A 27,811-nucleotide genomic window follows, 5' to 3' on the forward strand; every position below is an offset into this window, starting at 1 on the left:
GTTATAAATACAAATATAATACATATACAGGGCGGTTCAGTTAAATGCAATTTTTTTCATAGGTTGACTGAAATCAAATTAATTGGTTCATTTAATTAACCGGATGTTTTGGTCCAGATTGTTGGTTTTGGTTTGTTTTTTCGGGCTCTCATGAGCACCCCTGGTGCAGATAAAACTATCTGATATATTACAAAGAAAATTATATCTTTATATATTATTAACTACATAACTGGATGGTTCCTTGGGTTTTTCATGGTTTTGAATGTTTTATTAAACCATCAAACATATAAGCCGAAGGTCAGCTTTCTAGGTGGATGTCTCTTTTTAACACTGTTGTGGAAGATTTATCCTTAAAATGTATGATTCTATCTTATCAAAATAAAAACAATTGCCACATCATCCATGAACAATATGACAAACAGCTTCTGGAGTCCTAAAGTAGGGACTTGCATCTGCTGCCACGTGGTGAGAGCATTGTCTTGCTACCTCCAATAAAATGCAAATAGAATCTCCTTTCTTCTAATCCAAGCACCATCAATTAGAGGTGCAACTTAATGGATCCAACCTGATCCATCCAATCCGGGCCCCAACCTTCCAACCCACATGACCTAGTTTAACTAAAACAATTTTCTGTCCAGTCCAAGTCAGACAAGAGTGGTATTTCTGTTTGGTAACATAAAGAAGCAAAAGGTGAGTCTGGAGTAGCTGCACTTGAGGGCTTTGTTAAGGGCTGTTTAACCAGTATTAAGGCACTGCGTCAGCCTCAGCCATCAAGTGTATATTCCCCATAGCCACTCCTCTCGCTTTTGACTGCATAGGCAGCATAGCTGATGTAGGGAAAATGGATGAGCTGAATTTGACAGTAGGGTTGCAATTTGGGCGGGCTCAACTAGAATCTAAACGGATTCAGACTGAAATTTTACATGGAACGGGCTTGAATTTTTCAGTTTTTTGGTTAGGCTCAAGCCAAAATATTCCGATTTTTTTTTTTTTGGGTCAGGCCCAAGCATAGTCCTTAGATAGTGCAGATTCTATCCGAGCTTGGCCCAACTATACACATTCATGCATACATATGTAAATATGTAATTTATGTTTACATATTTGTATAAATGCATACATGTATATATAATTTTAGAACGGGTTCATTGATCAACCCGAGCTCAACCTGACCCAAACCTAATCCAAATGCATCAAATTACAATATGGGCTGGTTTGGATTGGAAAGATCAAACTTGACCTGGGGCTTGGGCCATAAGCCCAAATTTCAAGGCTGGGCCTAGGCTGACCATAAATCCAGCCCAACCCGCCTGACTTGAACCCTATTTGATTGCTAGATATGTTTCAGCCTGTAGGGTATGATCCGAAACATAACGTTCAATTTCAATTAATCTGCTCTCAATGTAGGATGTAACATATTGGTTAAACAGCTCCTATGACTCAGCTTAGGAAGATACATATACAAATATGTATAATGTAAATACAAGGTTTACAAATACTGTATTGTATATAAGGTTTTGCACCAAATATATTTGTGTTTGCACTTTTCCCAAATAGAACCTAAGACCCTAAGGCAGCCAACAAGTATAGTTAATCCGGATTCATGAAAGGTAGTTCCACTTTGTGTTTGATATATATATGTATACACACAGTAGTGGAATGGCCCGTGCGGTGCACGGGTATTTGATATTGATGGTGATGTTTGATTAGGCTGAATTTTATAATTATAAAATGTTAGTTGCAAATGCATTAGATTGAAATATTAATGCACCAAATCAATGACAAAATTACATTCAACAACATTATATGTAGATACAGTTCATACCAATGAAATGCAAAATTTATGGAGAATTGGAGATGCCACTCTTAACCGATCTCCTGTTTTGTAATAACTTAAAACCTATGAAAATAATTACTATTAATGGTTAGAAGTAAACTAAGCTATTATATTAATTTACTCAATTAACTATTGAATGACAGAAGTCATTATCTAAGATGACTATTAAATAACTTATATTTAAGCTTGAAAACATTTTCTTCTTACTTTTTAACTAAAAGGAGATAATGAAATTAGTTGGAAGCAAAATTTATCAACCAACCACTAGAGCAACATGTATGCAAACACCTTTTAGGTACATTGATCATCTCCACACATTTGTCCAAGAATAAAATAATCAAATGATCCATAATGTGTCGCAGTCTAAGGACATGAGTCGTAGGCCCTACTTAACAACCACACACATGATAACATACAATCTCAGTGGACAAATGCCCTTATAAGACGTGGGCCCAACTGACAAACATGTCTAGGGCCCATGGAATGAAATTTCTGTATTTTTGTGTAATTTTTGTTATATTTTTTCATTTTTATATTTTTCTTAAATTTTTGTTTTATTCTACAATTTCTATTCGTTTTTCTATAATTTATGGTTTTCTTTGTTTATTGTAATTTTTTTATTTTTCATCAACTTTTATGAATTTCTACATTTTTTGTATATTTCTTTATTTTTGTAATTTATATTATTTTCTTCATTTTTTGTGTTTTTCATAATTATTTTGCATTTTTTATTTTTTCTTTAATTTATGTTATTTCCTACACTTTCTATCTTTATTTGTATATTATGTACTTTTTATAGTTATACTTTTCTAGAATTCATGTATTATGTGAAAAATTAATGGGTTGGGCAGGTTGGGTTGGGTTGAACCCAAAATGGGTCATTAACAAGTTGATGGGTCAGGTGCCCATCTAATGGCTTTTTAGAAAGGACAATGGTTTTTTTTTTTTTCTTTTTGCCAATTACTATCATGCACCCTCATATAGAATTGGGATTTATGTTGGAAAAACCCAAAAACTAAGGGGTAGAATTGTATGGTCGTAGATATAAATTTTTATTTTATCCTACCATTTTTGTTCATTTTTCTGTATTTTATGGTTTTTCTTTGTTTTTTGTAATTTATGTTTTTTCTTCAATTTTTATGATTTCTTATTTTTCTTTTATAAATTTTCTCTATGTTTCTTTGTTTTTTTGTAATTTATATTATTTTCTTCATTTTTTTGTGTATTTTCACAATTATTTTGCAATGACAATATATACAATGGAAAAAAAATAAAAACTTGAGGGTAAAGTTAGAAAGTAAAATCAGGGTTTTCTGACCAAACCAATTGCAACATTCTCATCTTTTGGTATGGTATAGATATAGATTTGTAATTTATATTTTTTTTTCAATTTTTATGATTTTCTATATTTTTGTAAATTTTCTATGCATTTCTTAGTTTTTTGTAATTTATATTATTTCTCCATTCTATGTGTTTTTTCATGATTATTTTGCAATGACATATATACAATGTAAAAATAATAGAAAGTTGAGGGTAAAGTTGGAAAGTAAAATCAAGGTGTTTTGACCAAACCAATTGCAACATTCTCATTTTTTTAGTATGGTATAGAAATTTCTATGAATTTTAATATTTTTTAGTAAATTGCCTATGTATTTATTTGTTTTATTGTAATTTATATTATTTTCTTCATTTTATATTTTTCATAATTATTTTGCAATGGCAATATATACAATGGGAAAAAATAGAAAGTTAAGGGTAAAGTTGAAAAGTAAAATTAGGGTGTTTTGACCAAACCAATTGCAACATTCTCATTTTTTTAGTATGGTATAGAAATTTCTATGAATTTCTATATTTTTTAGTAATTTTTCTATGTATTTCTTTGTTTTTTTGTAATTTATATTATTTTCTTCATTTTATGTTTTTCATAATTATTTTACAATGGAAATATATACAATGGGAAAAAAGTAGAAAGCTGAGGGTAAAGTTGGAAAGTAAAATCAGGGTGTTTTGACCAAACCAATTGCAACATTCTCATTTTTTTAATACTAAATTAATACTAAGCCTATAATAAGATTCTTATTATCTAACTAAAATTAATATTAATTCAATAAGAAGTGTCTTTTGTATTCTTTTCAAGTTTTGGTGTTTAGATGATTTTACATGCACTATGTTAATCTTAAGTGAGATTCACGAATTTTTAACTTTTATTCTTAATATTAGGGTGAATTTATAGGATTGATATATGATTTCAACGAAAACATAAATAATGATAAATTATCAGTAATGAGATCTCTAATCACCATTTAGCAGTCCTTATATTTCATGTGTGTAATTGATGAGAATTTATAGACGGTTGCAATAAGTTAAATGAAAATAGTAAGCAGCAATAAGGTCACCACCGGACAACATACGTGGCCATTTATGAAAAGATCAAATATTTGAATGACCAAAAAAGAACATTGGAAAACAAAATTTGTTGAGGGTAAATATGGAAAGTAAAATTAAGATACAACCATGTTAACAGTTTGCATTCTCATTTTTTATTGATGGAAAAAGTTTGATGGACAACGTATGACCTAATGAATCATGATATACTGGAAAAACAAATAAAGGGTAAAAAGGGAAAGTAAAATCAAGCTTTTTTACTAAAAATTATTACCATCCTCATTTTTATAAATGGTACATATATATAACTAAACTTTAAACCATAAGGTAATACCATATTAGCAAAAGAAAATGTTTTTTTTTTATCTTGAAAAAGTTTTTTAAAGTCCTATGCAACCTAAATATTTTACTTATAGGTAATAAAAGACACGGTGTAGGACCCAATTTTGATAATTACTAAAATTTATACTATTATTAAAAGTATGAATGAGCGTGTAGATTTTTTATTGACTAAAATGCCCATATTTTGTGTATTTAGTCAATGTCTAGAGGGTAGAAAATTTAATTCAATTATTTCTTTTTTACCTCATTTAATTCCCTCTCATTAAGTCTTATATTTAAGATATTAACTCTCATTCCCTCTTATTAAATCATATATTTAAGTTATTTTCTTACTAATAAGTGCTACTAATTAGATCTATGTCCAAAACTTTTAACAATATAAATTCATATATTTTAAAGTAGACTCAAAAACAAAATCATTCTTTATCCAATTGGTAATTAAGCAATTCAACCATCTAAATAAAATTAGTCAACCCAAAAAGTCGTAGTCAAATAATAAAAATTTTAAAATAGAAAAAATTAGACATATTTTATGATATTTTTGTTAATCTAATTAAAAAATAAGTATAATAAACAAAAATTATTTTTATTGATGACGAAAATGAAATACATAATCTAAAACTGACCAAAATGAAATTATTTTCCTATTTGGTGGAGATCAATAGTTCAACTTTTGGGTCAAAATTTTCAACCTTTAATGTCATAATTAAATAATAAAAATCAATAAAATATAAAACACAAAAATGAAAAAAAAAATTGCATAAATTTTATAAAAAAAATCCAGGTACATGTAGAATATCAACGTTTATCACATTAAACAAAAAATAAATGTGACATCAAAATTATTTTCACATATAGAAATAAAAAAAATTATAGAAAAAATTGAACACATTTATAATTCTATATTTACACTTCTATTAAATATATGAATAAGATCGTGGAACTTTTTTTTTACTAAAACACCCATTTTTGTATTTAGCCTATATTTAGTTGTGAGGTTTAAAATGCAATTTGAACCATTACTTTTCACCTCATTCAATTCCCTCTCTTTAAATCTTATATTTCTTTAATAAATGAACAAAAAAAATATAAACTAAGAAGATACAACATTACAAAAAGAAGATTTCAACCAAATATGTAAGCCTAACAAAGATACATAAAACTTTGCAACTTAATATGAGATGTTTACATAATTGGATTTGGATTTTGCAATTTACATCTAATTAATAATAAAAATAAAAGAAACATGAATTTTATAGAAAATTCCAAATACATTACTACTATCATTATCATAATATACAATTGTCACGTGCAAAACACGTGCACACTTACTAGTGAGCATAAATGTATCATTTTGCATTTTATGGAATTTCCACCTACTTGTGGAATTATCGATTATGGGCAATAAGGGTGTTTATCAAAAAATACTCTTGAATTTAATATATTTTTTAGTCCAATAATCAATAGGTACCATGCTAGTAATTATGATATTTATAATGTATATGGGATATTATAATGTATATTTAAATTTTGAGTGATTTATTGATAGTGTTAAAATTAATAATTTTCATGATCTGAAATTTTACTATGTATAGTGCCCATATTATGCAAGAGATAGATGACCCATTAAAAATGATATAAAAATAAAAAATTAATGAAAACTGTAACGTGTTATATACAATACAACATATTTTAACACATATAATAATAATAATAATAATAAATAATAATAATAATAATCTATATAAAATTTGAAACCTAATAAGTAATAACTATAATTAATAAAAATATAATTATATTTAAGTATAATTAATATTAATATGATACTTGGGTATTCCATATAAAAATATTTTCTTAGGGATGATCATTTATAACTAATTAGTCTAAACTTGGGCTCTAGCAAATATTTTCTTCTAAGTTAAGTTTAGCTCAAATATACACCAAGCCCACACATAATGCGGGTATAAGTGCATATATGAATAATTACACATAATATCTATGTCTATACATAATTATACTACATATCTACAAAATAATATTTTTTATCAGATGTGTATTTTAATCAAATTGGATGGGGTTAAATCCACATCCAATTGAATTATTAATTAGATGCAAGTTCTAAGTTTTAACATCCAAATCTGAGATAATCGGATTCGAAGTCTAATTGGGTATCGAAATTTCGAAGTCCAATGACAGCACTAGTGGATAGGGCCCAAACCAAGCAACCCTTAATAAGCTTAACTTGAAAGTTATATGTATATATAGTAAATATTATTATATAATATTTAGATAAAAAATTTTATATTAATATATAAAATATTATATATTTTTATATTAAACTAGGATTCAATAAAAAAATTAATTTAAAAAAGTTATAGTTTTATAATTAACACGAACAAGCTTATAGGCCTAGACAAATATTATTACACTTAAGGTGTGGGTTTAGCTAGGCCAGGCAACCTTAAAAATTGCTAATACACTATCAAAATTAAAATCAATGGGAGTACTTATAGGCCTAGACAAATATTATTACACTTAAGGTGTGGGTTTAGCTAGGCCAGGCAACCTTAAAAATTGCTAATACACTATCAAAATTAAAATCAATGGGAGTAGCCCATCCCTCATAGCTCATTTGACTTCAATATTATCTAAAAATAGTTAAATCCCAAAAAATAATGCATGCATGGGTTGCACTTGGTTTGGTTTAACCCAATTATGAATGTTACGATGTGTGCAACTTGGGTGGGTTGGGTTAGGATGAAGATTATTCCAAGCCTAATCCAAAGTCTTAAACCTTGAGTTTGGGCTTAGATCAATTTAATTATGACTAAAAATGTTAACTATAGATTAATTTAATTATGACTTTAACCTAATTTTATATATTTACTGATATTTAAGTATTTGAAATATTTAAATGATACTTACAAAAAAATGGAACATTTAATCATTAATAAAGTAAAAATAAAAAATAGAACACTAACAAATAATATGGAAAAAAATTAAATTATTAAATAATTAGCAATAATTTATTATTTTGTTAAAAAATATTAATATAATTAATCCAAAATTATAAATTAATAAAATATTTTTTAACAAAATATTAAAAATAAATTTTAATTATTTTAAATAACATTGCATTCTTTCCTTAGTTATAAGTTTTGGTTATTTCATTTTCATTTGATAAATCCAATGAATCGCACGGGTCCCTGCTAGTACAAATACATTTTATGTCAAATTTTGTCATAGGGCTAATTGATAGAACCAAGTCTAAAACTAATCCAAGCACATCTAATTTTAATGCAATTTGGGCCCAAGTTTGACAATTTAGGCTTGACTTTGGTCTAAAGCCTTAGGTCCAATGCCTAGGGTTGGTCTGGGTTAAAATTAAATTCAGTCAAATCTACTAATGGTCCAATCATTTGAATAAATGGATTAACCAATGCTATCATAATTAAATAATAAATTTTTAAAATATAGATAGAAACACAAAAAAAACATAAAATTTATAGAAAATATTGACACATTAAGCATATCAAACAAGAAAAGTGTGATAAACAATAATTATTTTTAGAACTAATTGTGTAATGAAATAAAAAATTTAAAGTTATCCAAAAAATGAGATTGCTTTTTTTTTCAAGTCAAATAGGCCTGAACGTGATGCCATAAATATATAATAAACTTTCAAAAAAATAAATAAAAATAAAAATATAGAAAACACAAAAAAATTGTTCACATCTCTAATATTATATATTTATTATATTAAACAAAAACCAATATGATAAATAAGAAGTATTTTTGTTAATAATAAAATGACATATAAAATCTAAATACACCATCATACCATGTTTTAATTATTTATCTTTATTAAATAAAAATTATTTAATAAAGATATTAAAATTATTAATATTATCTAAAGTTGCTACATACAATATAATATGTACATATTTATTAGGGGACTAATTTAAGATTTTATTATAGAGTCAAGGATTCTAAAAATAAATAATCACGTGAGAAATGAGAATTAAAGGAGACACCCCATATGAACATTGACGTGTGAACTCGATGCCTCCTCAGCCCTCCCTTCTTTCTACTTTTTAGACTTTTTTCGTTGTAGACTTGTCCCACCTCGTGCCTCCATCATTGACTACACTCCAAAATTGGATGTCATGCGTCTAATATGTGTCCTATACTATTATTTCATTCCTAAATTGAGGCCAGTAAGGCCAGTAATAGGTTACCCCAATTAGGTCCATTTATAATTGGACCGGATTTGGATCCACCCAAATCCAATCCAATATGATTCAATTCAAACTTGGTTTAAATATTGCATATATTAATTAAAAATTCACATTTTATAACATTTATTTCTTGAACCATTCTATCAAAATTTAGTTTATTTTGTTTATAATATAGAATATTTTGATGATTTTCAATAGATCCTAATATTAAGATCAAATTGGATCCGAGTATACCTTATTCAATTATTCCGATCATTTTGTAGACATTACATGGATTTATGTGCTTGAAACCGTGGATGTCTATTGATTAAATGTTTTATATTTGATTTGTTTAGAAAATTAGGTGCCACATTAACAAAACAATGAATAAATATCTATCTAATTAGGGAAAGTGTTAAAATGAAGTTTTACCAAGGATAAGTATGTATATAAATGAAGTCTACATTTACAAATCCCTGTGTATATAAATTCACATAATGGAGAAAATGCTGAAGTGATGCCTATGTGACATTCTTTATTCACAAATCCCTGTGTATGTTAAGCAGCACATATGCCACGTCAGCTTAATGTATGGAACCCACATGAATGAAGCTGACGTGGTGTGACTCTTTGGTTACAGGAGAAGACAATAGAGAGGTTAGGTGAGAAGATGTAAAGCTGAAACCGGAGCCAAACAAACGGAAGCTCAAATGCTCGGTGCTTTTGGTTCCGAGTTCAATCCAAATGGGCACTAATTCCGCAACTCTCCAACTCTTAAGTCTTGATTAAAAGAGGGAGAAACGAGTTAAGAATGGCTGAGAGCGTCTCTGTAACATCACGAATGGCTTGTCTGGGCGGTGCTTGTCGTCTCCTCCCGGCGGCTTCCAGAGCCAAACCATATTCGTTCCCTCTCCTCTCTCCTCCTCCTTCCATTTCTCCTTCTTCCGTCAAATGCCTCCGATCGTCTCCTTCCGCCTTTCCATTGTTCCTTAATCGGGTCAGCCATCCTGAGCTCTCTCTCTCTCTCTCACTCGCTCCTCTGGTTATTTCTCGATTGATTGACTGGTTGGTGTGTCTTGTTATGTGTCTCAGAAATTTCAGAGTAGGTCGTTGGTTCATGCTCCCAGTGCCGGCGGCGCAGTCGGTTCGCCTACTTGCTTCGCGTCTAATCCTGATCAGCTGAAGAGTGCTAGAGAAGATATCAAGGAGCTTCTCAAAACTAAATTTTGTCATCCCATTTTGGTAAAACTTAAACTCAACCGAATTGGCTGTGTTCTTAATCAAATTCTTGTCTATGTTGATTTGTATTGTTATTGGTCGAATGCATTGATTTAATGGTTGGAGAGTTGTTTATGGCTATTTGTCTCAATCCAAATGACGGGTAGATTTAATGGTGTATGTGATGAAGTAGGTTTGTAAAACGAAAAACAAATACAATTTGGAAGGAGAGAAGTGTAGAGAGAGGGAAAGAGAGGAGAAAGAGAAGAGAGAAAGAAATCCCACGGAACCACTCCAAGGGTCCTAGAATCACTCTAGGGTTTGTAAGTAGGAACCACTCAGGCTTGAAAAGAGCTCTCAAGAAACACAATAACTTTCTACCTACTAAAGCAAATAAACTGAAATTTCAAATAATTGAATAACTTTCTACCTACTAATGGAAATAAACTGAAAATTCAAAAAATTGAAGTACAAGCCCTACCAAATTAGATGAATAAGATGTTATAGCCCAGGCCCACATGGGACTGGTCAAAATGACGAAAATACCCATGCTGTCCAAACATACAAAAATATAGGAAGTTTCAGAAAATTCCATATTTGATTCTTCATCTCCTGCATTAGTATGTCTATGTATCGCTTTCTGCTTAGGTTTCATTATTTGGAGTGTTAAATGTGGAAGAACTCCCATTTGACTAATGGTGTCTTATTATGATTTAGAAACATTGATAAGCTTGCAAAATAATTTAAACATTGATCATCATGTAGGAGGGAATAGGTAGTCACGAGGCAAGTTGATATAGTGGTGTTTTGGAGGTTTAACCTCTCACTTGTTTGTTCCCATTTTGAGGTTGAACTAAAATTAGTTCTTAACCAAGAAAATAATTTTGATCGAAATGGTAAAGCCAAGTTGATTGGTACAAGGTCATAATTGTTAACAGGAGAGGTAGGAAATACTTGCAATAGATTGATCATTGTTTTGGGGGTTTGGGGAAGATGATAATTCATTTAAGATAGAATTGTTGGAGAGTTGTCCATGCAATGATGCCATGGTGGTCACTGCGGTTCAAGAAGGGGGGGGGGGACATTTGCAACACCAATAGTGGTCTATTTAAAGTGGAAACTAAGAATTTAAGACCCTAACATGGACTTGTTTGGGCTTGCCTCAAGGGGCATGGCACAAAGGCGGCTCATAGAATTAGGAATTTAATATGTCACATTAACTACTTGAAGTAATGTAATTGAGAAAAAAAGAGACTGGGTTTTATATGCTTGAAAATGTTTTATATGTTTGATTTTATTTTTAAATTCTCATTTGAATATGGTTTACATGTTATGTTTATGTATTTTAATTTTAGATAATAGGTTTTTTAAAACATTTATTTTACAATTTAAGTTTATATTTTTATTAATATTATGTTATATATATATATATATATATATATATATATATATATGAAATTTTGTTTTTTGTTTTACTTTTTAGCTTTATTTTTTTAATTTTTGCACCTTGCTTAAAAAGGCGTGCACCCCGCCTTGCGCCTTGCGCCTCAGGTGCAAATTGACCCCTATGCCTGTTTTGTGCCTTGCGCTTTTAAAACACTGATTTAAGCACTATAAGGATTTTTCCTACCACCAAATTTCAACCAAAGTGACCAAGGTTTGACTGATTAAGTAGTCACTTTTTTTCTTGTTGACAGTGCAATCTACAGGTCTGCTGATTCTGCCATCTGACCTCTTTTCTTCAATTTCTAGCTTTGAAACTTGCTGAGGATCTTCTTGTAACCACTTGTATCACATTCCTCATTTGGTGGTGTGCTTTTGGGGTTGTATGGAGTAGAATATCTGAAGTAGTAGAAAATAAAAGAAATAGCAGAAAAGTGAATGAGAAAGTGAGGGAAAAGGAAGAAGAAGAAGAACATAGAAGAGGGAAGAGAGAAGACAGAAGAGAAGAAGATAGAAAGGGGAGCCAAAAAGTATGCTGCCACCCCTTACACTTCTATTTATGTTAAGATTTATAAAAGATGTGCCATGTCCATCTATACAACTGGCTGGTCCAAACTTATAACAATAATACTAGCAATAAAGCAATAGTAAATATAACAATAAATAGTTAAATACTAGAAATAATCACTCGACCTATGGTTTTCTTGGGAAGCAGTTGCAGCATGTCCTTTGACCATGCTTGGAACTCCCTCAATAGCATCTTAGCTAAAGACTACCATGGTTTAAAGTGGGGCCAATTATTCCTAGCATGGCCCAGCCTAGAATATGCATAAATAAGTAAATATATAAGATATATTATGTATCTTATATATTTATATGGTTTCATATAATATAAAAAATTATATTATACATTAAATATAATATATTTAGATTACAATGTTTTAAAAGGCGTGGGAGGCGTATGCCTCCAAGCGAGGCGCTCCCAAAACGCCCTGAGGCATATGCTAAAGGCGCCGACACTTGTGAGGCGTATGCCTCATGCGCCTCATGAAGGAAAAGAAAGGGAAGGGAAAGGAAAAGAAAGAGAAGAAAAAAAGAGAAAAGGAAAGAAAGAAAAGGAGATCCCCCCTTTCAACTAATGTTATGCATCTTTATTCTTCTTAATATAAAAGATTTTTATTAAAAATAAAGAAAAAATGGGATGCCCCCTCCCTCTTCATCCTCCTCCCCTTCCTCCCCTTCTTCCTCATGCACATCTTATAGAAGTGTACTTTTGGGGTTGTATGGAGTAGAATATCTAAAGTAGTAGAAAATAAAAGAAATAGCAGAAAAGTGATTGAGAAAGTGAGGGAGAAGGAAGAAGAAGAAGAAGCAGAAGTAGAACAGAGAAGAGGGAAGAGAGAAGACAGAAGAGAAGAAGATAGAAAGGGGAGCCAAAAAGTATGCTGCCACCCCTTACACTTCTATTTACGTTAAGATTTATAAAATATGTGCTATGATCATCTATACAATTGGCTGGTCCCCCTTTCAACTAATGTTATGCAACTTTATTCTTCTTAATATAAAAGATTTTTATTAAAAATAAAGAAAAAAATGAGATTTTCCCTTCCTCCTCCTAACCCCCCTCCTCTTAAGGAGGCTTACGCCTCCTTGTGTTCGGGAGGCTTACACCTCTTGTGTTTTGAACTACGCCTTACGCCTCTAGGTAGTGTAATGCCTCGCGTCACACCTCCATGTTTTAAAACATTAATTTAGAATTGGTAGGCTTGGAAGGATGGATTGGCCCATGATCCCCCCTATAAGGTGTAATCAAGTTAAAGAAGAGATTTTGGACTCTCTTGGATGACTAATATAAGCCCTTTATCCTTTATGTAAGTATTCTTTGTTTGATTTCAAGACCCAGTATCATAATATTAATTAGGCAGGTAAAGGATTGATAATCTTCTCCACTGTGATATTTTGACAGATGTTATGGTAAATATTCACATGGTAATAGCTATAAGAAGATGAAAATTTTCTTTTTTTATATATCATTATCTTTGTATAACTACAGGTTCGTTTGGGATGGCATGATGCTAGTGCTACAGCTATCGAGGTCTTACTCTTTTTATGGAGTTGTGAATAGATATTCTTTTGGAATTAGATAATTTATTTACTTAATAAATCCTTGATGACTTCCAGGAGGCTGGAGGTCCTAAAATCCCCATGAAGTATGGAAGAGTGGATGTCTCTGGACCTGATCAGTGTCCACCTGAAGGAAAGCTTCCTGGTAAGAAAATTATGATTAGTAGAGGTGTATATGTCAAAACAACATTTATAATCACCTTCTTCCTTTGGTACTGATATTAATTTAGGAAGAAACATGGTGCTATTATATTATTTTTTGAAAAAGATGGTAACTTTATTAATGAAATAGAGCGTACATAAGAAGATGTACTCAGAAATTACAACTCAAGCGTTAAGTAGGAAGAGAACTATCACTAAACAAGACATCCCTGTGAGCACCAGCTTTTATATAGAGGGTAACTTTATTAATGGTGCTATTATATTATCTAATAAAAAAAAATGTAGAGACACTATAGAGAGGGGTTATTGCTTGGTAAAATCTTGGGTTGTCGGGTTGTCAAAGCATGAAAAAATGAGTTTGAGTCTGAGAGCGACCTCTTTGTGTTGGGATGATCATGGGCTGGGCCAGGTTTAGCACCTGTAATCAGGGACATAGCCTGTGCATGGGCCTAGCTTGCACCTGGGTCTACAATTTTAAACATATTGTTAGGTTTGTATAGTCCAGCCCTCCAAGACCCCAGATAGGGCTGTACACGGTTCAGTTTGGTTCGGTTGCCCACAGTTTTGTCAACCGAACCGCATATCTCGGATTAATTATTATAACTGAAACCGACAGAAGAAAATGAAAAACCGACTTATAATAGAACCTATCGGATGTCCGGTTTATTTGGTTTCAGCCGAACCAAGGCATACCGAAAGCCCAATAAACTTTTTCTCTTCTTTACCTTGAAAATTATAACTTCACAGATGCATCCGTCATTTCTACTACAATGCTAAAGAAAATATTCTTTATTAGATATAACCGTACAAGAAAAATTAGGTAAGTAATAAGTTATTGTTCAAAACACTGTAATGAAAAAGAATTAATAAAATAATAGGTATAGGGCAATAGGTTCAACTTTTACTGACTGTTGCATTTCAAATTTCAAGGTTCAGACCTGTACGTACATGGATACATGCCCTAAAGGCTAGGGCCCCATTTTCAGACACTCACGATTAGGTAAACTCTCCTTTCGCGTTCTTCTATGTCAGGTTATAAAAACACTTTTGTCAATTTTTTGGGAAGAGGGAACTAGGACATGAGAGAGTTAATATGTTATGGGTCCGGCAATAGGATCTCGTCACGGGTCGGTCCACGGGGAAAACCTCCTGTTTTCACTTGTTCCTGCCTTTTCTTGAGTAGCCTATCTTGGCGCCTTAATGGTGATTTGTCCAAGAGATCACCGACTCTCCTCTGCTCTTTCTTGGCTGAAAATTTCGATGCCTTTATTGAATATCATCAGCTCCTTAAGTAGGAGATTACAAGAAGATAAGAGTCTTACTTTTAGGAAGACTCCCTACTAATCTATACTACTGAACAAATAAGATAAGAACACTGAACAGATAAGACTCCGTACTAATCCATACTACTAGAAACAGATAAGATAAGAATACTGAACAGATAAGATAGAACTGTATCTAGCTAGAATTAGATAAGATGAGATCACTGAGTTAGATAGGATGAGAACACCGAATCTTGCACCCTTTACTGCTGCTGTCGGCGGTGATATTGCTTCCCAATAAAAGCGTCCACAACATAATATTCAAGTAGCATATTAGAGTTGATCGGTTGGATTGGTTTGATTTCGGTTTACAAGCTCTTAACCTGCAACCGAACTGATGAATCGGGTTATACATATTTTTAAATTGAAACTGACCAAGTTAAGTTAAAAACTGACCACATTGCATCGAGGTGGGCCGGTTTAGTCAGTTTTTGACATTTTATGAACAGTCCTAACCCCAGATAGCTGGGACCAACACTGGGTATGGCCTTTTCAGAGACAATACTAGAGCTAGTCTCTCTTTCCTGCCATATGCTAGGCAATCATCAACTATCACAAGGAGAGCCCATCTAAGTCTCCTTTTTATGAAAATTAAGCTGTTGTTTTTAAGTAAAGTGTTTATTTCCTAGTCATTCCATGAGCAGATAAGCCTTTTTCTGAGAAAAATTCTTTCTTTGAATTGTTGATTCTCAACTTTTTGAAACCTATTTTCCATTATTCTTGCAAAGTATATATGAAACCTTCATTTCCTGGTATCCAAGAGAGTAATGTACATCTTTTCAATGTTCAAGAGCTTACTAATAGATAGTATTATAGTCTTCTTTCTGAGATATTTCTTCAATAATTTGTGTTCTTTAAGGTTGTGGTGATGGTCTTACCAATTGATGGTGTCTCAGTTGGTAAGTTCTCTTGCTGGTTGTAGCAGAGACTTGGGATCAAATCTCATTGTAACCATTATTCGCCAGGGGGGGGGGGGTATGGGTATGGGGGATGGGCTAGCCCCTGTTGTGTAGCCCCATGAAGCAAAAAAAAAAAGTTGTGGTGATGGTTCTATTGTATGAAAGTGCTGTGAGCTCTTGATTTCCTCAACAAGTTGTCATTCATTTGCTAGAAATTTGGCCATTGACTCAAGTTTTTCAGACTCCTATTCTAATATTACTACATATAACATCCTTAGAAATTGGAAGGAAGCAGCGACTTCAGCCCCAAACAAGAGTGCTACTATCAGTGTTTTAAAAGCGCAAGGGCCAATTTGTGCCTGAGGTGCAAGGCGAGGTGCATGCCTTTTTAAGCAAGGCACAACATAAAAAAAAATGCTAAAAATAAAAAAAGTCAGAAAATTAAAAAAATGCCAAAAAATTTAAAAAAGTGCAAAAAATTCAAAAAATACTAAACATAATGTTAATAAAAAATAAAAAATTTAAATTTAAAATAAATGTTTTAAAAAACCTATTATCTAAAATTAAAATACATAAACATAACATGTAAAGCATATTCAAATGAAAATTTAAAACTAAAAGCAAACATATAAAAATTTTTCAAGCATGTAAAACCCACAATCTCTTTTTTTGTCCTTAATTGCATTGCTTCAAGTAGCTAATGTGATGTAAAACATATTGCATTCTTGATTCTATGAGTCACCTTTGTACCATGCCTCTCGAGGCAAGCCCAAACAAGTCTATGTTAGGGTCTGAAATTCTTATTTCTCACATAAAAAATAATGATTTTATAACTTCCATTGCCCTTTAAAAAAATATTTTATTGCAATGAATGAATGAAAGAATGAACGAATGAACAGCTGTTAGACTCAAAAAACAAAAGCAAAAAGTGCAAATTTTTAAAAAGGCACATGCCTGCGCTGAGGTGCAAGGCGCATCAAGCGCACGCCTGCGCCTAGGACCTGGGCGAGGCGCATACCCCAAAATGCGCCTCGCCTGTACGCCTAGGCGCACCTTTAAAATCACTGGCAACTATTCAGCTTTGGTTTCCACTCTCCACCAGAAGCAGGTTTTATCAAACTCAATTTTGATGGTAGCAGCATGGGAAACCCAGGACTTTCAGCAATCTGTGGAGTATTTAGGGATGAAGAGAGTAAAGTTATTGCTCTATATTCAGGCCCAGAAGGGGAGGGAGACTCTCTCAGAGCAGAGATCTTGGCAATGATGGAAGGAGTACAAAGGGAAAGGGCATTGAACATTAGGAAACTAATAGTGGAAGGGGAATCACAATTGATTGTAAACTGGTTTTATAGTGAGGAAATGAAGATGTGGATCTACAACAATGAGAAGAAAAAAATTAGGTGTCTGACAAGGGGTGTAGAAGTATCTTTTGGTTGGTGTAAGCATAGTGCTAACTCCTTCGGAGATACTTTAACCAAACAAGGGGTGGGGTGACAAGTTATTTTCTGGGCATATATGTAAGGAGTTCTGTCAAGGGGAGAAGAAGTCTTTTATCTCTTAGTCCTTACCTGTATATTTACTCATTGTATCATACTTTTTCCTAATATTAATGAAAGTTTACAGTTATTGACTAAAAAAATAATAAAAAAAAAGAAATCCAAATAAAATCTGACAATGCAGGGAGGAAATTAGAAAACATTAGGGCAATATGGAACTTACCGATGAACTTTAGGGACTGCCAAAAGAAGCATAATCACTAATGTGCTTGAAGTTTGAAGCATCTTATTTATTACAACCCAAGCAAGTTTTTTTTGACAACAAAGAGTTATTATGCAAAAGCTCATATAAACAGTTAAACCTAATTAGATTCATAAAAAGACAATTAAACCAAATTAGAAGGTTTATATTTTGATTCATATTTTGTTAGCACATAAACTGTAATTATTGGATCATCTACGTGGTTTTCTATTTTTCCATCATAAAATTCATATGCTCTTCATTTCTTGGTGTCATCTTTCATCTATTTCAGAAGTTAACTTCTAATATTGTCATTTATGCTTTAGATGCCGGTCCCCCATCACCTGCTACTCATTTACGTGATGTTTTCTACCGAATGGGATTAAATGACAAGGTTGCATCCAACATACTCTGTATATTATTCATAGATTTCATCATTTATCTCAATCAGTTTATTTCAACTATGGGCTGGTGTAATTGCAGGAAATAGTTGCACTCTCTGGAGCACACACATTGGGGAGGTCTAGACCAGAGCGTAGTGGATGGGGAAAGCCAGAAACAAAGTATACGGTACGTAGACAAGCATTTTATTCTGTTAAATGGTAATTGTGCGAATGAAAAACATGTTACTTTCTCTTTCTTTCTTTTCGTTTTTGGTTTTGTTTGACAATAACGTTTTGTGTTGGGAGAGGCTTGTTTTTCGATCCATTTCCTTTGATTTTTGTTTTCAGTCTCCCTTCTAGAAGAAACTTTAACTCTATGTTGTTTTCCTTTACTTTACCTTCTGGAGTGAAAATAAAAGAGGTCAAAGAGAAAACGTTAACTCTATGTTGTTTCTTTATGCATATTTAATGATGAATCCTTTCTTTTCCTAAAAATATGTATTTAATTTCTTCACTTGCCTCTAGTCTGATTTTTTTTTTGACATGATATAGCACCCTTGTCCGGGTATCTGGATATCATAGTTTTTCCCTATTTTTTTATCAATTGTTTTTATGTATCTTCCCTGAACCTCTTCACAATATGGCCCTTAAATTCTGCTACCAGTTTGGTTCATATGCAACCCTGCAGTATATATGCAATGGACTTGCAGAGAGCATATAATTCTATCGAAATAGGGAGTTTTTTATTCCCTAGTGCAGTCTATCCACTGAGAATGGAATGGTGGAAAGGGATTCATGCATCTTACCTCATGCATTTGGGAGAAGGTTTAGTTGAACTGAGTGCAGTCTATGCATGGGAAGGAAGATACATGGTTATCATTTTTGTCTCATTTACATGGTGTCTGCAGATTGCTTAACGAATTATTTTCCTCCATTAATCTCTTCTGTTGAGAATGAGCCAGAAAAACCCTGTCATCCTGAACCAATTTTTTTTTTTGGTCTTCATCTTGTTCTTTTAGCAATTGCAAGTTGCACTAAATTACTCCTTTCACGTAGCCACATCTTAATCCACTTTCACTTGCAATGAATTCCTGCAAATATATTTCTTTCTGATTTTTAACCCTAATAACCTTAATGACCAATCTTAGCATCCTCACCTTCGGTATACATTTCATGGATATGATGAGAAATAAACATCATAATGCTTCTTCTTGAGCAGTATGGTGGTTTTTAATGAAATGCATTCTATTACATACCCCCAAAAAACTGAGGTTTCTACAAGAAATTCTGGCGTGTAAAATTGATTGACACTATACATTCATTTTATTCTGGGGACATCTTGAATAAAGAAGAAATTGCAGTTTTTTCTAAATGAAAAAATTGATTATTTCAAATTTGAACTACTATGCAAATAAGATCTGTATTAACCAAACATGAGAGATTTAGGGAATGGAAGTTAAAATTATTACCTAAGAATTACATGTAGGCCCTTTTCTTTTATAAAAAAAAGTGCCAATGTGTTGAACAGATTAATGGCTATATGGTTCATAGCAAGAATGTATTGAACACAAATTCAATTGCAACACTAATTGTAGCAGAAATCTCAGAAATTGAAATCAGGATATTTTTTTTGATAAATGGAATTGAAATCAGGATACTAAAAAAAAAAAAAGAAATATCTTGAGTTCTCCAATTTAAGAAAAAGAAAAGGAAAGGTCAAATCTAACCTGTCAGTATCTATGACTTTTTTTCCCTTTTTGATAAAAGGTCAGTATCTATTACTTAAATCCATTCATTGTGCTACCAGTCAATATTTATAGACCTATTAATTGAAGATGGGAAAAAATATTCAACAGTGATAAAATCTGATTTATGATTATAAACTTCAGATTTTGATTTCTATATTACATCTGTATATCTCTATGAATCCAAGAAAAAAATGACTTTTAGGTTACATATGTTGTAATTGACGCCTTATTCCTTGCCACAGACAATATGATGGGGATATTCTCTATTTTTTTTTTTATTATAATAGGTATTCTCATCATAATCATTAGTATTAACATTGGCACCTGATCTGATGATCTAGTCTGGTTAGTTACAAGCCAGTATTTTTGGTAGCAATTAGATAGTATCAGTCATTATATTGATCTCAGATTATTTCACTGCTTGCATGACAGAAAGATGGACCAGGAGCACCAGGTGGACAGTCGTGGACTGTGCAATGGTTGAAATTTGACAATTCCTACTTCAAAGTATGAATATATGACATCCCACATCTGAACAATAATATGCATCTTTATCTTTTTCTTGTCGTTGATTGATGATTGATCCTTACAGGACATCAAGGAGAAAAGGGATCTAAATCTTTTAGTTCTGCCAACTGATGCAGTTCTATTTGAAGATCCATCTTTTAAGGTAAAGAAATTAAGTTGTCATCTGTCTGAACCTATTCTGTGACTTATTAGAAGATGCAATAGAATCCACATTGATGAAATTTGACCTTTGTAGGTATATGCTGAGAAATATGCGGAAGACCAAGAAACATTTTTCAAAGACTATGCTGAAGCTCATGCAAAACTTAGCAATTTGGGTGCTAAATTTGACCCTCCTGAGGTTTCTCATCTTCTCCATGTTCTTTTCTTTGATGGGGATGCAAAAATGTTGTTGACATTTTTGTGTTACATTTTTTTTAATTTTGAGAACTTATTTCCTTTAAAATTAGGAAAAAAGATTCCTCATCAAGTTAGCTAGGGAAATTCCCTACTTGACCTACCCAATTTATGCCACTGGTTGGACAATGTGGCTGTCCACCAAATATGGAATATTTAGGATTGCCTGTATGTTTAATCCTCCAGTCTATGCTAAATCTGCTGACTCTATACTCCACCTTGTATTGGTGGTTTTCCCAACTAATATTAGCCATTGAAAGTTTTAAATTTTTTTAGTATAAAACTTGATCATAGAACGCACTTATTTTGGTCATGTAGAAAGACCTAATGGACCAAACTTTGTTCCATGAACATAGAGTGGGGAAGGGAACATTTGAGTCCTTTTGGACTTCAAACTAATACACCAGGCAGAAGATTTCTAGGTCATTTAGGAAGACTCGACAGGTAATTCCATTCCCTTTAAATTATCCCTATTATAGAATATTTGGGTTATTCAAGCCATAGCTAATATGGATCCGGGAGGTCATACCTATAGCTGTTTCATGTTATATTAACACCAAAATTCAACATGGACATAACTGAAGAATCTGGACTTTAGGGTTCCACATGTTTGAGTGCCCAACTCATGGCAGGCTTCAGAAACTGTGTGACAAGGTTACCTTACTGTGCCTTGTTCAGGTAGTTATCTCCACTATTTCGTGTTTCCTTAAATTGAAATATCCTTGATTTGAATGAATGGGGATATTTTAAGTATGGAACTAGAGTACACTTATCTTCATTTGGTTTTCTTTCTTCTATTTGTTTCTTCCTTTCTGGAGATGCTGATTTTGTTTTCGTTTGTTCCATAATCTGTGTGTGTGTGTGTGTGTGTGTGATGCTTATTTGTTGGTGTAGTCCCAAGTCAATTGTTCATAAAAGATTAACCATCTCCAATCAGCTCAGAAGTGGCATTCGTCTACCTTTAGTTTTTTTTTGGTGGTACTCGTTGTGCCTCTGTTTTGTTATCATATCTTCACTAAGTGCAATTAACTTATTCATGCGTAGGGTTTCTCAACATGATGGCCCTGCAAAGGCTGAACCGTAAAAGTTTGTTGCATCCAAGTATTCATTTGGAAAGGTTATAAGAAATTCCAACTTATATCCTACTTTCTTTATTTGGTTCTTATTGGTGTCTTTTATTTCCATGACACCCTTTAGAAGGGAATTAATTGTGTATACATAATTATTTTTTCCAGAATATTTACTCTTCATGGTTTTCTGCAGGCTTAACAAACATGAATCCCGTTTTGTTTGCGCCGTGTCTTGTTAATAACTCTAGATGAGCTATTTCCAAACATGAATCCCATTTTGAAGTGCAGAGTGAACTCTTTGAGGATATGAAACAGAAAATTTGGGCAGAGTACAAATATAGCTGGCACATGGCCAGCCCAAATAAGCCTCTTCGGTCAAACTATTTCTTAAATATCATGATAATTGTTGTTGCTATTGTCTTTCTTGACTTCTATACTTGGCAACTAGGACTTTTCTGTCGTCTTGTTTGGCTTGTTTATATGAAACACCGTGCTTTTATAGTTTGTGCTTTCCTTTGTCAATTAACGGTTCGTTTATTTTAGCTCGCGGTTAAAATTGGAATTCGAATCTCTTGGAATTGGAACCTCCTATTTCCCTGCCTGTTTAGTTCAGACAGGAGTTGGAATCGGATTCTATTAGTCACTTCTTAGTTCTTATATGGGGTGAAGAGAAATAGGGGTTTGGGGGGTTTCAAATCACTTCTGTTTTCTTGGCCGACTGGAATGAGATTCTCATTTCCAAGGGGAAGAGGAGAGGCCAAAATGGCCATTCAATCAAATGGGGGAATGCTATTCTGCCAGGAATGTGAATTGAAATCCCATTATGCCCAACCGAATAGGGAATTTGAATCCCATTCTAATTGCTGGGGCCATTCTGATCCTGATGTTAAACACCTATTCTTGGGAACCAAACAGACCCTAGAAAACCTCTGCTGGGAACCTGGGACACAGAGGTTCAAGGAATTTCATTCCAAGGTTGGAAAATCCGAGACTTGGATTTGATTTGCCTGACCCTCTAAAACAATCCAATTAGCAAGTTATTTTATTTTATTATTTTTTGGTATAAACAGATGTTTATAACACACTGAAAAACAAAAGACAAACATGACAGTTTACAGAAGATCAGGTCTATTTAAGTCTCGATCATTTAAGATCCTAATCCAATCCGGAAAGGATCCAAGGAGAAAAGCAGATCTGTTAGACCCCTCCTTGCAAGCTCGTGGGCCACACCATTTGCCTGGCGGATGGCGCTTAACAAAATTAAAGATCAACGAGCTCACTTTTGTTTTTTCCAAAGTATCCTGACAGAGGAAATAAGCATCCAGAGCCAAACTTGCATCAATTTTGCATAAGGCCTTGATTAAGCATTCGCAATCAGATTCCAACACCACGAATTAGAATTAGCAAGTCAATTCTTGTCAAGAATAGCTACTTTTACTTGTATGAAATAGTAGAAGGGAGTAAATGAAACCAAAGTATAAAGTATTAGGTAATGGAGATGGATATTCAACCACAGTTTTCCAAAAATTCTTCCTGTTCTGTTCTAGGGATGCCTGCCTGATCTGATGGACAGTCTGATCATGTAATTTCCCTTACTTGCTATTGTCTTGGCTCTTCTGTTAAATGGATTTGTACCGGTGTTATGAAAGTAAGAAGCACAATAAAAGCAGGGTGACCACAACCCTAGATAAAGCAAGGCCGAAATTTTTGAAAAAAAGTTACACAAACAAATATACATAAAAAATGGGAACTTGAATTCTTGAGTTTTAAATGAAAGTAGAAGCAAACTAGTGTGGATTTTATCAAAGTGCTTCGAGCACATAAAAAATTCAAACATGTGAAACTTTCAATGTGGCAAATTCTTGTATCCTTAATCCTACAACTAGATTTGGTCTAATCCAATCCAGTCTAATATGAGCCCGTTACAAATGGACCAGGCCCAATCCAATCTAATGAATACTTTGGACCATTTTAGACCCATCCAATCTGCTCTAATTGGTTTTAATGTAGATTTTTTCCAATGGAAACTTGGTCCCTTGACACCTCCTGTATTCTTTTCTTGTAATGGACCAGATATTGGTTCAATATGACCCAATCCAATATATATCCATTTAGGGGTGTCAATTAGACTGGATTTGGTCCAATGTGAATCCATTATAAATAGACCAGGTCCAATCCAATCCAATGAATATTTTGGACCATTTTGGACCAGTCAATTCAACTTCTACACTGTCCAATCTGGTCCATTAGCACCTATATTCTTTATCTTATTTCAATCGACCAGATATCGACTTAATCAAATCCAATCCAATATAAATTTATTACAGATGGACCAGGTCCAATCCAATCTAATAAATAATTTGGACCGGATTGGACCAATCCAATATGTCTTGTTGCTTCCTCCAATCCATCCAAATTGATTTTGGATTGGAAAACTGGTCCATTAACACTCTTAAATCCATCCAGTCCAATCCAATAAATATTTTGGACCATTAAGTCTGGACTGGTTGAATCATTATTAACTATTGGCCCATCCAATCTGTCCAAATTGATTTTGATTTCTACTGGTCCATTGACACCCTATTAGAGATTGATTGCATTTATATGGCCTCTTTGGTGGAAACTTTGCTATTTGAGATCGTATTTAGAGTTCAATTATGATGCATTCACTAATATTGGATGCATGCTAAATCCAAATTCTAATCAATTACATTAAAGTTGCTTACTTTTCATTGGTTATGTTTCACAAAGTATACTTTGAGGTTTAACAAGATGAACTTTTCATCACATTCAACCAATAATATCTTTTTCTGCAGGGAGATTTTGCCTCTGTTGGGAGGAGACGTTGACTATCTTTTCTTTTTTTTTTTTTGTTTTATTATTTTTTGTTTTTCCCTCTAAGTTAATAGGCTGGTATTGGTGTATAAGCACCATTATACATTGGGTCAGGTTTGGTTCAACCTGAATCCGATCCAAAGCACTGATATCAATAGGTCAGGTTCGACATGTGTTTGGTTCAACCTGACCTCGACCCAAAGTTTAAGTGTATAACCAGCCTGAAAATGAGGACCCAAACCCGATCCACTGACATACCTAGTTATGTAGTTCAATGTAATTACATTGTCTGGGCTATTTGGTAGGCAGATGGAAAATATTGGCTAAATCCAGTTTTAAAATTTTTTCGTTGTTTGGAAAAAATATTGGCTAGATTCAAAACCGTTTTGGGCACCGGTTTTTGGATCAACGGTTTTACCGTCTGGTTTGAACAGATGGCTAATTCTGACAAAAAATAAAAATAATTAAAATAATGAAAAACAACCAAAAACCGTTGAATGGATTGATGGTACAATTGCTCGGGTCAATGAATCGTTGACTAATTCAACGGTTTTTTGTTAAGGACCAGTTTAGGGGTAAAACAGAATTGATTGCCTGGATGGTTCCCAGGCGAAACGGTTTGACCATCCAGGTTAACGGTGGTTCAAAAACATTGCATTATTAACCATCTCAGTTAATAATTTTTTTCCTCAAGTTTGACTATAACATCTAAAATACATGAGAATTTGTGATAAATCAACGTATATCATAAATGTGTTAACCAATCATGTGGAATTTATTAAAATCCATGAGTGGAATTTGATTGATCAAAACTCTTTCAATACCACATTTTTTTGGCGTCATAGATTTTCCCTTTTCCCTAAAGCTCAGGTGGCACCGCTCCCATAAAGGGGTCTAGTATACTTTTTTCTATTCTATCCCTATGGACCAGCCGGCCCATGACTTCGGCAGGAGTGGCAAGTCAAGTATTTGAAGAATTTAAAGCATCAACCTAGGCCCTCGAGATAGGCCCATTTAGAATTTGGCAAATGCTCAACAGCCCACTGCCCACCCAAGGTGCAGGTTTAGGCGGCATTTGGCATTTCTTATTTTAACGATTTATCTCTTTTTTATATTTAAAATATTTTTATAAATACTGAATTTTTAACAGAAAAAGGGAGATAAATTCTTAAAATAAGGAATGTCAAATACAGCCTTAGTGGAAAAAGCTATCCGATTAAAGATCCAACGTGGTGTAGTTGAAAAGAATGTGAATTAGTTAAACGTGATGGCTGTTCAGCAGGCTGTGGAACCAATGGTAATGTTCCATGCCGGTAATAAATTTATGTGCCAAACTGTAAAAGGTTCAAGTCTCATGTATTTTTTTTACTGGCGTGAAATATTATCATTTGTTTCACATCCCGCTGAACAACCATCACATTTAGTTTATCCTTCCTCAGTTGAAAACACACCACGCCACAGTGGAATAGGTGTTCTGTACCATGAACAAAATTAGGTAGCCTGAACCACACCACATCTATATAGTCAGTTTGCATGGGGTGTGGTGTGGTTCAAGCGACACCCTATGTTTTAATTCCATGCAACCTTAGATGCAAAATGTGAGATAATTTACAATGTCGATCAATAATAATTTTTTTTTTTTTTTTGTTTTTTTTTTAAGAAAAATATAAATTAATTTAACATGTGATCAATTTAATAACAGCTAATATGAATTAATAAAAAATTAATGAATGAGTTCAAAAAATTAATAATGACTAAAAAATTAAAAGTAATATAAAACATACAAAAGAGAATTAATATTAATGATAAATAATTAGTAAAAAATAATCTAGAATTATTAAAATTAATAAAGACATAAAAAAAGTAAAATTCCTACTTTTAATACCAATTAATAACAATTATAATGGTAAGATGAATATTTTTAATTAAATATAAAACAAATAACTAAAAAAATATTGTATGAATTAATATACATGCAAAGTAGTGGATAGGGAGAGGAGATTGTGGCGTGGTTGGAACCACGAGTTATTGGTGTGTCCACACCACAAGATATTGGGTCTTGAATTACACCATGTCATAACTGAACACATTAAAGTGGTGTGGTGTGGTTTGAAACCCACTATCATGTGGGCTCACTGCACTACTAACGGCCACCCCTTTAAGGAATTGAGATCTCCTGCCCACAAGAATTCTACCGACACCTATCCTCATGATACTATAACTGTACATTGGAAAATCTCCCATGGTAAACTTTCAAACATGGAAGATATTCTCAATATACAGCTGCAATGAGACGTGGGTAGGCATGGGTAGAGTTTTTGTGGGTAAGAGATCCAAGTTCCCCTTTTAGAGCCTGATCAATTTCTACATATCCGATTAGTTTTGATCATTTAACGGGTCTGAGTTCGAAACCATTTGTGACCTGAATCCAAACTTAATGACCCGGAACTGATGTATTCATGTTCATGTATATGATAGGGTTTGGATCTGGATACCCACGACCTAGTCTTAATCCAATACTTCAAGATTATATTGTAGCCCAATGTTTTAAAAAACGAAATGGAATTAGAACCACTTTGACCATTGATTTTCATGTTACTGGTTTGGTTGTCAGTTCAAACGGATCAATTAGTGATTTAAAATAAAATTGAGAAAAAAATCAGAAACAATTATCTAGGTCAACGGTTTGATCAACCAGTTAGGTCAGGTCAGCAGGTCATTGACCAATTCAGTGGTTTTTTTGAAAATAATGGTTCAAGAATGAAACGGAACCTGTATCCTAATGGGCCTGGCCGGTTTTGGGGTCAATCAGTCTAATCATCTGGGTCAATAACGGATTTAAAATCTTGATCTGGCCTCTTATCCTATCGATGAGGGGTAGGGGTTCTATGTTCTCACTCCAATGATCCAAGTGATAACTCTCCTGCAAATGTCATATGCACAATCGTCCATCCTCCTGTCTCCTTGTCCTTCCCTCTGCCTCCTTCATCATAAGCTCAACAACTAGCAATGGTCCCAACTGGGTCTACAATCTAAATAGATCCACCGGTCCATCAGCATTAGATATTCACATCTTAAATGTCATACTCACAAATTCCCTCTTCAAATCCACTCATCGTTTATCGGAACTGGGGATCTGCTCTTCACACATGAGGGCCTCACAAGTGC

At 33.1% G+C, this 27,811-nt stretch overlaps 1 protein-coding gene across 2 annotated transcripts; it reads left to right on the forward strand.

Annotated features, from left to right (window-relative positions):
• The first annotated feature begins 9,484 nt into the window (after positions 1 to 9,484).
• LOC148851945 (putative L-ascorbate peroxidase 6, chloroplastic/mitochondrial) lies at positions 9,485 to 22,309 on the forward strand. 2 transcript variants are annotated; one of them, XM_088942931.1, is made up of 12 exons: positions 9,485 to 9,775; positions 9,871 to 10,020; positions 13,493 to 13,534; positions 13,621 to 13,708; positions 18,010 to 18,077; positions 18,167 to 18,253; positions 20,247 to 20,321; positions 20,407 to 20,484; positions 20,578 to 20,682; positions 21,337 to 21,416; positions 21,783 to 21,855; positions 22,002 to 22,309. In XM_088942931.1, exons 1-11 carry the CDS (start codon positions 9,590 to 9,592, stop codon positions 21,820 to 21,822), a joined length of 999 nt encoding a protein of 332 aa, XP_088799057.1. In that variant the 5' UTR covers positions 9,485 to 9,589; the 3' UTR covers positions 21,823 to 21,855; positions 22,002 to 22,309. The 2 variants fall into 2 exon arrangements, 1 of the variants encoding a protein (XP_088799057.1); XR_016098779.1 differs by lacking the exon at positions 21,337 to 21,416 and having other exon boundaries at positions 9,490 to 9,775.
• The last annotated feature ends 5,502 nt before the right edge of the window (positions 22,310 to 27,811 follow it).

Source organism: Nelumbo lutea, chromosome 5 (genome assembly GCF_056320005.1).
Source record: "Nelumbo lutea isolate HS-2025 chromosome 5, American lotus-T2T, whole genome shotgun sequence".
NCBI lineage: Eukaryota > Viridiplantae > Streptophyta > Magnoliopsida > Proteales > Nelumbonaceae > Nelumbo > Nelumbo lutea.

Excerpts from the sequence above, each read along its gene's own strand:
- LOC148851945 (XM_088942931.1), top strand. The coding sequence starts at position 9,590 with ATGGCTGAGAGCGTCTCTGTAACATCACGAATGGCTTGTCTGGGCGGT. Across the intron at positions 18,078-18,166 it reads GAATGGGATTAAATGACAAG|GAAATAGTTGCACTCTCTGG; the intron begins GTTGCATCCAAC and ends GTGTAATTGCAG. Across the intron at positions 20,485-20,577 it reads TTGAAGATCCATCTTTTAAG|GTATATGCTGAGAAATATGC; the intron begins GTAAAGAAATTA and ends TGACCTTTGTAG.